Source organism: Lynx canadensis, chromosome B3 (genome assembly GCF_007474595.2).
Source record: "Lynx canadensis isolate LIC74 chromosome B3, mLynCan4.pri.v2, whole genome shotgun sequence".
Taxonomy (NCBI): Eukaryota; Metazoa; Chordata; class Mammalia; order Carnivora; family Felidae; genus Lynx; species Lynx canadensis.
This window is the reverse complement of record NC_044308.2, coordinates 41,507,053-41,519,439: the sequence shown is the minus strand read 5'-3', so window position 1 is coordinate 41,519,439 and position 12,387 is coordinate 41,507,053. Positions and strand designations below refer to the sequence as shown.

Below are 12,387 nucleotides of genomic sequence, written 5' to 3'. Positions count from 1 at the left end.
TTTAGCTCCACAGAGCTCCACACCAGAATGTGGTGGTTTAGGGAGAGCAGTCCTGGCCTGGACCGATGCCCCTCCTTCCCCCATCCCCAACCGCCCCAGGCAGGGCCCATATCATGAAGGCATCATACACATGCGATGAGGATCCCAGACCATGTGTTCAAGCTCTGTCCATGTTAGCACCCCCTTTTGGCCATTGCGTATGCCTGTGGTGCCACACCAATGAAACAGTGCACCCTCAGAAGGATAGATCCGGAGATGAGGTCCATACCATTCCTGGAAGCAGGGCATTCGGCTGAGAATTCTGGGGTGTGGGTACCTGGAGTGTATTCTGAAAAGGGAGCATGACTCTGAATGAATACATCTCCTGGCCTATGGATTCCCTGCCCAATTTGGAATAGTGACCAAAAGAGGGCAAGGGTAGGGTTCTCTAAAGAGTGGGCCCCAGGGGAAGGGACCCTCTTGCTAAGACTTAAGAACAAATGCTATCTGGCCATATAACAAATAAGTCAAAAGTCTGAGTTAATACTGGAGTCTGCACAAATCTGGATACCATAAGTAATTGCTACCTTAACTATAAAACACAAAAGGCATGAGCTGTTTCAAGTGTTTTGACTGTTTGCCTCCCACAGATAATTTATTCTGGGCAGTAGGCATGGTCTCCGGCAGGTATAAGGGCCAGGAATCAAACGAATAAACTCCATAATTAAATACTTTACCAGAGAGGTTGAGCTCCCATAAAAAGCTAGATACCTGTTGAGGAGGGCACCTTTTGGGATGAGCACTGGGTGTTGTATGGAAACCAATTTGACAATAAATTTCATATATTAAAAAAATAAATAAATAAATAAAAAAAAAAAAAAAGCTAGATACCAAAGCTCTAGGTGGTGATCCTAGCATAGATGACCCTTTTGTTGCCTCCCCAAAATGGACCAAGTGGAAGGAAGAAGAGAAGCATGAATCCCTGGGACCCTGGGTTTGTGCTGCCCTGCTCTTTGGTCAGCCAAACTTGCAAGGAGCTGGGGGACAAAACCTATCCTTCTGTCCTCATCATGCCCCTCAGAATCAGAGTCATGATCCCAGTCCTGGCCTGACATACAAAAAAGTTAAAATTATGAGTTTCCTTGCTAACTCATATCTGTTTCATTTAATGATTTACAATATTTAATTTAAAAAAACTATGTCCATACATAAAAAGTATTTTTAATCATCAATTTTGAAGGCAAAAGATATAAATAAGGAAATGTATAAGTGTATACTTTGATGTTAATTTGTTGTATATTTAAATGATGACAGTGTTGGGGTGCCTGGGTGGCTCAGTTAAGCGTCTGACTCTTGATTTCAGCTCAGGTCATGATCTTGAGGTTCATGATTTCGAGCCCTGCATCGGGCTCTGTACTGACAGCACAGAGCCTGCTTGGGATTCTCTCTCTCTCTCTTTCTCTCTCTCTCTCTCTCTCTCTTCCACTCTCTTTCTCTCTCTCTCTCCCTCTCTCTCTGCCCCTCCACCCCTCATGTATGCATTTTCTCTCCCTCTCTCTCACAAATAAATAAATAAAACTTAAAAAAAAATAAGTGATTACCATATTAAATTCTGGATTCTTGGCTCAGAGAAAGGCTTTAGACCAACTTTCTCTGACAGCATCGTTCCTAATGTATGAAAGATGTGTTTCCATAATGATCTTGGAATGTTGGATGTATAAATGAATTCCTTCCTTTTTTTGCTTTTAAAATGGAGATAAAGGGGCACCTGAGTGACTCAGTCGGTTGAGCGACTGACTTCGGCTCAGGTCATGATCTCACGGTTCGTGAGTTCAAGCCCCAAGGCGGGCTCTGTGCCTACTGGTCAGAGCCTGGAGCCTGCTTCGGATTCTGTGCCTCCCTCTCTCTGTGCCCCTCCCCAACTCATGGTCTATCTCTCTCTGTCTCAGAAATAAACAAACATTAAAAAAATTTTTTTAAATGGAGATAAAAATATATCTCAAATCAGAAAAAAAAGAGTCAACTCACATCATCAGGTAGTGGTCACTTCTGGGGTGTGGACCGATAAATCCTCCTACTGCCCCCACAACCTTCTCCCCCACAGACCCACTCTCTGTTCAGAGGGAGCTACTCGGCCAGCCAAGGACAATTTGTGTGCCTATGTTGACCCCGTTTCTGGCTGTCACTTAACAACTTGACCCCTGTATTACTATGTTGCTGCCCAAAGTACCCACCTTCCTGTCATTGTGATTCATCCTCCTCACCCATCCAGTTCAAGTGAATTGTATGTCCCAACGTCAGGGACTTAGTGCTGGTCAATAAGACCTTCCTGGGATGGCCCTGTCCTGCTATATAACAAGAAGCATGGCTCCCAAACAATGCAGATCACTGCGAATAAAACTTGATGTCACAGATGCTGCTTATCCAGAATAGTCAGGAGATGGGGCATTCTAATTCACAGGGGAATCTGCTTACCTACAGACTACCAGTTTTGAAAGAAAAATAAGCTAATTTTGAAAGAACTGTAAATTAACACAACAGCACATTACCAGCATGTCGTAATTGTAATTACTTATGTGTGTGCCCCACCTCTCCTCTAAGACCACAGGCTTCTTAAGGGATGGTCTGTATCAGTTTCTTTACTCCCCTTACAGTACCTAGTGAGTTGCTTTATATATTGTAGGGGCTAAAAAAAATTGTTTTTATTAAGTGAATGAATATACAGAAAAACTGTAATTTACCAACATGACTTAATCCTTCTTTGATGACTCAGTAGGCCCTCCAGGGTCACACATTGTTTCAGGATTATTATTATGTGTGTTATCTCTGGGGATGTTTAATACAGGCCAACTGGCTGACAGGGGAATTCTACAATGACTGGAAGATAGGAGTCGGTATCTATGGACTCATTCCACATCTAAGTCTATGTGCATGTATTCAAAAGTCAAACACGGAAGTGATCCCACTTACTATTTCCTGAAAGAAATACCGCATCACAGTACAACCGTTTGTGAAATAGAAGGTTACAAATAAGGATTGTTAACTAGCTTCTGCTTTTAAACCTTAACCAGGTCAAGGAATTTATCTTTGAGATTTTTGGAAAGATCGGATGTCATTAGTACCATTAATGTATTATTATCATTATTAAAGTCTAATCATCAGATTGTAGTTTACTAATGAATGCAAACATATTTATTACTGTGTGCCTAATGTATGCCAAGCCCTGTGGTGGTCGTTAAGGATACAATATGAATATAATTCATGCCCTCAAGAAATTTAAATAATCTATTTTTAAAAGCATTTTATTATACAGACCATTTTACAGAACTTTAGATGTCAATGTAGAAAATTAGTCTGGGTGTGATGTGACCCTTAACACATCCTATAACTCTCTCAAAATAGAGAATAATACAAAATAAAAAACCACAAATGTTAGCTTAATTACTTGGCATTAACCTTTTAAAAAAAATTTTTTAAGTCCGTTTGTTTGTTTGTTTATTTATTTAGAGCACATGCAGGGAAAGGCCAGAGAGAGAGAAAGAATCCCAAGCAGGCTCCACGCTGTCACTATGGAGCCCGAATTGGGGCTCAAACTCATGAACTGTGAGATCATGACCTGAGCCAAAATGAAGAGTCAGACGCTTAACCGACTGAGCCACCCAGGACCGCTGGCATTAGCCTTACTTCCTGAAAAAACTCAGCCTCAAGAATGTTCATTTAACAATCTAGTTTTTTGGAGGTGCCTGGGTGGCTCAGTTGGTTAAGCGTCCGACTTCGGCTCAGGTCATGATCTCATGGTTCATGAATTCAAGCCCAGCATCAGGCTCTGTGCTGACAGGTTGGAGCCTGGAGCCTGCTTCGGATTCTGTGCCTTCCTCTCTCTATGCCTCTCCCCCACTCACACTGTGTGTGTCTCTCTCTCTCTCAAAAATAAACATTAAAAAAAAAAAGAATCTAGTTTTTTGCACTTTTAGAATGCTGGGTAAATTTCCTTCTGCACATAAGGTGATTTTCATTTCAGTTCAGTACAATGTCTGTCCCCCAGGACTTGGGGGCAAGTCACCTGCCCCAGGTCAGGAGGAAGCAGCCATCACAGTACCCTAGACCCCTTGGCTAATCTTTCCATGGGTGTGATTGTAACAGAGGCAGCATGAGGGAGCCATGCCCTGGGATTCAGGAGAATCCTGAACAGGGACAGATGTTCTCAGTCCAGCAGGAACTCTGATAAATGGATGTTGCCTCCCTTCCTGACACCTTCCTATAAACATGCTGATTTTCTTCATGACAGTAGGACTTTACAGCTCAATCTTCATATCTAAAACTAGGGTTCAGATGAAATCACTTTCCTGACATATATACTGAACATAGGTCCCATAAGATGCTCCATCAAAAAGGTGCCTCGGAGCACAAGTGTGGGGAAAGCCGCACTCAGCACCAGACTATGAAGAGTCACAAAGCACAGCAGCATATTAAGTGTTCTGAGAAGCCCTATCATCAAAACACTGTGAAGCAGAATTTGTCAAAAGGGTTTGGCCATGAAACCCATTCTTCTAGTTTCACTTCGTATTCTGAGATACAAACTTTTTTTTTTTTTTTTCAACGTTTATTTATTTTGGGGACAGAGAGAGACAGAGCATGAATGGGGGAGGGGCAGAGAGAGAGGGAGACACAGAATCGGAAACAGGCTCCAGGCTCTGAGCCATCAGCCCAGAGCCCGACGCGGGGCTCGAACTCACGGACCGCGAGATCGTGACCTGGCTGAAGTCGGATGCTTAACCGACTGCGCCACCCAGGCGCCCCACAAACCTTGGAAACAATAAACGATCTCTGTACTCATTGGTTCTAGACCATCTTCAAGCAGAAAATAGTCTTAGAAAACAGAAGTCCATGAGGTTAGGATCTCATAGTCAGTAGCCAAACTAGGTCCCTTTGATTTGTCAATTTCTTACATTCTATATTCCAGTAATCCCAGTGAATGAAATTTACTGTGAGGGCTCCAAAGAGCATCAGTAATTGAGATCTATAGATTTCTCTAAGCTCCAGGGTTTCCACGTTGGGTTAAATTCTCAGCTGAAGTTACTCCTGATTAAGCAAAACTAATGGTGTGTATCCATTGGCTAGGAAGGTGTTACTGAGCAGAGAATTATCCACAATTCGAGAAAGTAATGAGAAAGAGGGAAAGGCAAAATGAACAGCACAGAATCCAAAGCCCAAGTAATTATCTCCTGGGTGACCAAGAGTAAATTCCTTTTTTTTTTTTTTTTTTTTAATACTGAGTTCATGGAGATCCTTTGATTTTTTTTTTTTTTTTTTAAGTATTGAGTCATATATTCCTTTGGTGTCGAGATTAAGAAAAGAGAACTGATGCTTGCTATAACAACCTCAAAGTCCAGTGTCCCTAGATAGTGTCTCCTTAATGCCAACTTATAAAAGTCTCACACATCACTTCACAAGGGACTTTGCCTTGAGTTTAAAGGACAAAGATAGTTTTAGGCTTCAATTTCTTTTCATGCCGTTTGCTTGTAAAGAACTCTTTAAGTTTGGTGGCTAAGTAAACAACCGTATGCTCCTTTCAGTGAATTGGCCGTCCCACAGTCCCAGCTATAGTACAGCCTAACCCCAAAGTAATTAAAGAACCAAGCGATTTGCATTCTTTTCCTACAAAAACTACTCTTGAGTAGCAGATGGCAAACACAAATGTTTTGCTCTAGAGACATATGGAAACCTCTCTGTTTCATAAAAGCCTCAATGAATATTAAATGCTGAATGATGCCATTCATGGCAGAAATAAGATGTTGTGATAATCTCCCAAACAGGCCTAATTAGGCCATATAGCTACTTGAGTTTCAGAAAGCAATACGTGGGAAATTACTATGTGATTGGGATTTCATTAGCAGTTTTTCTTAATCTGAATATTCATCTTGGCCCCAAAGAATCACCTCTTCAGCCTTATTTCTTTAGCATCCTATTATGTTGTCACCATCACTTATAATTGTAAATCTTAAAAATGAGTAATCAAAGAGTTCTACTTGATTTCATACTAACTGCTTCAGTTCTGTCTGGAGAGTGAGAGGCAAGGAATTTAAAGAGATAGGGTGTTTTATCCTAGGTTCTGGAACATTCAACATGCACCCTGATTAAGGGTGCCTTGCTGCTGTTAAATTAGGCAGGGGGGGGGGGGGGGGGGGGGAGCCTATGTTTAAGGTTATTTGGGAAATGATTATCCATATTAAATAGGAATTGGAAGCAGGAATATAACTGGATATGGCTCAAAATACAAAGCAGAATCTCATTTTTCTCTTAACCTTCTAGATTGGCAACCTAATAAATTGCTGTTGCCATCACAGAGAGGACTGAAACTTTGCACTCCTTGGAAAGAGAGAAGTACGATAACTGAGTCATAGGGTGAATTGAATGCTGTTTCGAACAAGGAACTAGGTGTCTTGGGCTCCTTTCCCAGCACCACACCCTGACTGGCCTCCAAGACCCGCTAGGCCTTGGGGCTGTTGATAAATCCCCTTGATTCAACAGGGTGTTTGGTTGGCCTGGAAGACCAATGTCTGTAAAACCAGAATCCCCAAGGCAGGTCTTGGGTCACCTGTTACGGGGGTTTGGATTTAAGAGCTAAAGGATTTTATAGACAAAAAGGAATCATCTAAACAAACTCCCCTCATTTTACAGACGAGGAAACTGACACACAGAAGGGTTGTTGTCCTTGTTTAAGGTCACAGAGTTAGTTAGTGGCAGAGCTGGGAACAGAACCCCAGTCACCTGATGCTTAGTCTGCTCCTCTTTCCATCACAAAACCCCAGAACTTAGAAAGTTCAAGGCTGCTAAAGTGTTTAACCTTAGCTGCTTGCTGAAGTAGGGTAGAAAGGGACCAGGTGTGTAAGTGCCATTGTTAATTCTAGCTTTGGACCACCTATCCCTTCTTTCTTAAGCAAAGTTATTTCCTTCTTGCCTCTTCTTCCCAGTTCAACATCAATCCATTTGTATAAGAGAACAAGTCAGAATTTTCCTGGATTCAGCTCCATGACTTCTGCAGAAATTCCAACATAACTAACCACTTAGAGGTACTCAGTACAAAAACCAATATGCACTTGACACTGAAACAGGTGGTAGTATTCCTTTGTTGCTTCTGGCGCCTTGTCTCCTCTTCTTTTCTCTGTTTCTAACAGAACCCCATGATTTAGGTTGAGCTTGACCCTACACTCAGCCTTACTCCAGTTAGTGTAGGCCAGAATCTTAGACTCTAGGGATTGATTCATGGAAGGGCAGTCCAGTCCCGTGGAACTCAATTTTAGGGTATTCATTTAAACTTTTGAGGAAGAGGACTCTCTACATCCTGCTTTGTTGAATCTGGAAGCAAGGAGTCTCAGGAGTTTCAGGAAGACATTTTGCAACCACATTGGGCTGGCCTGTTGAAATAAGTGTTACTTAGGAAACATTACTAAGAAAATGACAGAGAGAAAAACCAGGTACCAGGCATGTCATTTGAGCTGCTGAATTACTCACCTGTCATTAGTTTTATATCTGATTGTTTTAGTGTGTGATTAAATGTTTTTTCTTATTCAAGCTATCTAGTGTTCTATTATTTACTGCCATAAGCATCTCAATACCTATTAGGATGCTGATTGTGACTTTCAGCATATCTTGACTTTGCCATTGGATCAAAGTCCATTTTAAAAATTTTTTTATTTTTCAACGTTTTATTTATTTTTGGGACAGAGAGAGACAGAGCATGAACGGGGGAGGGGCAGAGAGAGAGGGAGACATAGAATCGGACACAGGCTCCAGGCTCTGAGCCATCAGCCCAGAGCCTGACGCGGGGCTCGAACTCCCGGACCGCGAGATCGTGACCTGGCTGAAGTCGGATGCTTAACCGACTGCGCCACCCAGGCGCCCCTCAAAGTCCATTTTAAAGTTGGTCCCAAAACTTTCTTTAATCACCCACGCTTATAAGAAACCCAAAAATGCATAGTATTTAGTGCATATGCCTTATTTGACACAAAATCCTACATAGCAATGTCTAGGTTACTGAAAGGAATGAATTTTACTAGAATCTTTTATTATTTTTTTTTGTGAAATATTTTATTGTCAGAAACTTTATTATCAGAAAAAGAAATAATATAAGAGGTAGTGGAATGGGTTCCTTCCAGTCCACCCTTTAGTAGAGTAAAATATTGATCTCAACTCTCTATGCAGGCTAAGGTTGACCTCCCCTTTCTGTGGGCTGGACAGTGCCCAGAAATGGAGCCACTCAGAATTGTTGCAACTTGGGTGGCTTCTTCTGCATTGTAGATGACTAGGTATTCACTCCTGACACCCAGGAAAGGAGTTTTGCCTTCATCTGGGCGTTGGCTGTGGTCCTTTCCCATATTCTAAGGGCCCATGCTATCTATAGATGGCCTCCCTTTCAGTCACATTCATTAACTCAGGCCTGAACGATGCAGACTATCTTCTCATCCCCTCTACACCTTTGTTATACACCTACTGACTCTGTTCTAAAAAGCTAGGTTTATAGAAACTTGTTAATCAAGCAGATACTGTAATTTCATGCAGTAATTTTTTGTACCATATCATTTTTATTTAACTTTTGCATCTAGTTGAGATATGCAACATATTTAACCATCTGTTTGGCAAGAGCATTTGATCCATCACATTGGAAGCCTGACCAATCAGAATGTATGCCCAAATAATCAAAATGGACACCCAACCAGTCAAATGGATGCCTGACCAATCTGAATTAAAAGCCAACCAATCAGAATGAACACCTGACCCATCATAATAAATGAAGAGTATACAGCCAAATACTGGTCTCCCATTTATTATTGAACTTGTCACTTGTGGATTCTCCCCTCAATTAGATGGGAAGCAAACTGAGGGAAGGGATCATATGATAGATCCCTTTGTATTCTCCAAGTGGCCTTGCTGAGCTGGTTTCATAGAGTGAGTTTAATGGATATTTGTTTGAATGGACATTATTCACCCTGTGATTGCTCAGGAAACATCAGTGGGTGGAAAAGGTACAGTTTGTCTCTCTGATGAAGATAATTATAGAATTGTCCCACTGGACAATCACTAAACAAATAGCATGTTTTTGGCTGACACACAGGTGATAGGAGAAATTGGTATTTTTGAGAGATTATCATTCAATATGATCTTGACAAGCTAGAGAAGTAAGATATAATCATACTGATTTCTTAAACACAACAATGAACAGTATACTTACAGAATGAATAACATATAAATATACTACAGAGTACAACCAGAAAGGTATTTGTGAGGCCAAAAATACCCAAGCAAATAATAAACTGAAGGTGAACCAGCTGTTTGAAAAGCTAGAAAATTGGCATGATAATCAGGTGTTCATTCATTTATTTGACAGCTTAATTGAGTACCTACTGGGGTACACAGTGAGAAATTAGAAATGTTCTTTTCCTCAAAGAGCTCAAGTTGTAAGGGAGAAGACAAAGAAGTACACAAACTATTAGATAACAGAGAGAGAACTTATTCAATGGCTGAGTCATCAGCCAGTGAAAATAATCACCATGAAGGACATCTTTGTAGCCCACCGGGACAGCTGTGCTCAACAGATGGCAGAGGACCAGAACCCAAGAGTGCTTGGACAGAAGCGTCAACACTGCTGGGTGCAGACAGATGATCAGAAGCTGCTTTGCCCCTAGTGTTTCAGGACCGTGTAAGCTCCTGGATTCGTATAAGATATAATTAAGAGGAGGAAAAGCCCCAATAATGATAGATACCAGTTTTTCCAGCCCTTGACAGGTAGGGTCTCAGCCAAATTTAATTTCACTTAGGCAGTTAAGAAAGGTAACTCTTCTTATACTTAAGTGCTATAGAGCAATTCAACAGTTAAAGAGTGCTTGAATAAATTTGAAAATTTGCCTAGAGAACACACAGACCCTCAAGAATATGTGTAGATTCTTGGGAGCCTTTGATCCCCCATATGAATAAACTGTGAGATGTGAATAATGCCCTTGGAATTGTGCAACATGGCGGTCCTGAGGAAAGCCAGTCCAAGGACATGGTGAACACGTAGAGGGCAGCAACAAGAAAATACAGGAAAACGAACTAAAGCTCTGTTCAAAACCAGCCTGAAGCTCACACAGACCTCCCACCATTCAGACCTCCTTTCAGTATCGTTGCCCCACCTCATCAGGAGATTCACAGGGAAGAACTCAGGTTCACCCAGCTCGGCCTTACGTCCACCTCTTTGGCTGGAGGAGTAGAGTACCCTGATTCACAGCCATCAGTGGGGGAGGAGCACTTACCAAAAGCAGGAAGAAAGAGTGCTGGCCTCACAAAAACCACAGAGAGTAAACTCCTTGGACATGGAGATTTCTGTAAGTCAAGCTGCCATGTAGATGTTAACCTTATCAAAGGCTTCAGTAAATATTTACAGAATCAGATTGAATGTGCTGGTCTTCCTAGTGCTCTGCAGTGATGTAGCATTTCAAAGATGGGTCTGGGCAACTGGCAAAAAATACTGATGTGGTTTCCTCAGAGCACAGTAGCGTGGGTTTTTTGAAAGGGGTCACCAATGCCACTGGGAGAAAGAAAGCAAGGTGGCAATCAGTGATCGGTTACACGTGGTACTCTCAGCTCTATAAATAAACTTATTGTCCAGTCCTTTGAACAAAGTACCCTGATTTAAAAAAAAATTTTTTTTAATGTTTATTTATTTTTGAGAGAGAGAGACAGAGTGTGAGTAGGGAGGGACAAAGAGAGAGAGGGAGACACAGAATCCAAAGCAGGCTCCAGGCTTATGAGCTGTTAAGCACAGAGTCCGACACAGAACTCAAACCCACGAACTGTGAGATCATGACCTGAGCTGAAGTTGGACGCTTAACTGACTGAACCACCCAGGTGCCTCTTGATATAATAGTACTGTGCCTACCACCAAAGCTGTTCTCTAAGTAACATTGTTGTACAAATTTAAAAATAAATGCATCAAGAGAAAAATTTGAATTCTTCTTGAAATAGGGCCCACATATCAAAATTTGTGAATGGTTCAACAGTGATGCACAGACTTACCACCTAGAAAGTCCCAATATTATATACTTGGTAATAGAGAAAAACCAGGGAAGTGAAAATAAGACAGATTTTTTTTTTTAATTCCCATCAATTAAAAAAATTCCCCTAAGTAAATTTAGGGACTTTAAAACTCCTAACTCTAACTTTTTTTTCTTTTTTTTCTTTTTTTTTTTTTCTTTAGAGAGAGAGAGAGCAAGCAGGAGAGGGGCAGGAGAGGGAGAGGGAGAGAGAGAATCTTAAGCAGGCTCCATGGCCAGTGCAGAACTTGATCTCACCACTGTGAGATCATGACCTGAGTCAAAAATCAAGAGTCAGATGCTTTCCTAACTGAGACACCCAGGTGGCCCAACTTCTTTTCCGAACTTAAGTTCTATACCACATCTGTATGTTCTTATTCATACGGAAAAAGAATGGCAACAGTTGCATGCAGATAGTAGGACTAAAATTTATTTTAAATCAATACACATTTTATAAAAGAAAGATTTCAAAGGAAGAAAGAGAATTTCAAAGGAAGATTTTGAAGATTTTTTTCCTACTTCTTTCTCAGAATGAAGGTGCAGGTATAGAACTGAGCTGTTCACACTTGTTCAGCCCTGGTTGAGGCCAAATTCACAGACTTGCGCAAGAACTGACTGGGGCAAGGAGGCTCAGCCTGTGCCAGAGGACAGAGCCCTTCCCTTAACGGGGCAGAAACTGACACTGACCTCCTTAGACCTTTGTTTCCATCAGGCAGGCTCTAGGAACTAGACACTTTATTAGCAGCAACTCTCTGGGTACTGTATTACCAATAAGTGTGAGTTAATGACACATTTCATCTTTTTTCTACATGGAAGGTGAAGGCCAATACTAAGACCAACCAAATCTTCTGCCACAAGACTAAGAATAGAGTATCACTGACACTGTATATAAAGTCACAAGCCACTCGAGGTGTTTTAGAAAAGCCTGCTGTCGGGGAGCCTGGGTGGCTCAATCGGCTGCGCGTCCAACTTCAGCTTAGGTCATGATCTCACAGTTTGTGGGTTGGACCCCCACATCAGGCTTTGCACTGACAACTCAGAGCCTTCTTTGGATTCTCTGTCTCCCTCTCTCTCTGCCTTTCCTCCCCACCCCCCTCAAAAATAAACATTAAAAGAAAGGAAGGAGGGAAGGAGGGAAGGAGGGAAGGAAGGAAGGAAGGAAGGAAGGAAGGAAGGAAGGAAGGAAGGAAGGAAAGTCTGACATCTTGTTTACTGTCCCAAGTGTTTTCCTTATTCCACTAATGGTTGAGTCCATTGGTTTCCTTAATAACCTCCTCTAACCTTCCATAAGGTGTTTCCTTAGATCTAAGGTAAATGCCTAGGCCAGTTGTTCTCC

The 12,387-nt window shown here is 41.6% G+C and overlaps 1 protein-coding gene across 4 annotated transcripts in view; it reads left to right on the top strand.

Moving 5' to 3' along the window:
- Positions 1 to 12,387, top strand: part of LOC115515836 — a 29,639-nt gene that overhangs the window by 16,224 nt on the left and 1,028 nt on the right. For 2 of the 4 annotated variants that reach the window (XM_030317993.1, XM_030317991.1), the window contains one exon: positions 8,586 to 8,780. The exons of the other annotated variants lie outside the window; for them this stretch is intronic. In XM_030317993.1, coding sequence (XP_030173853.1) covers positions 8,586 to 8,678 — 93 coding nt within the window. In that variant the 3' untranslated portion in view covers positions 8,679 to 8,780. Of the gene's footprint in view, positions 1 to 8,585; positions 8,781 to 12,387 lie in introns of those variants that run through there. 4 annotated transcript variants of the gene reach the window in all.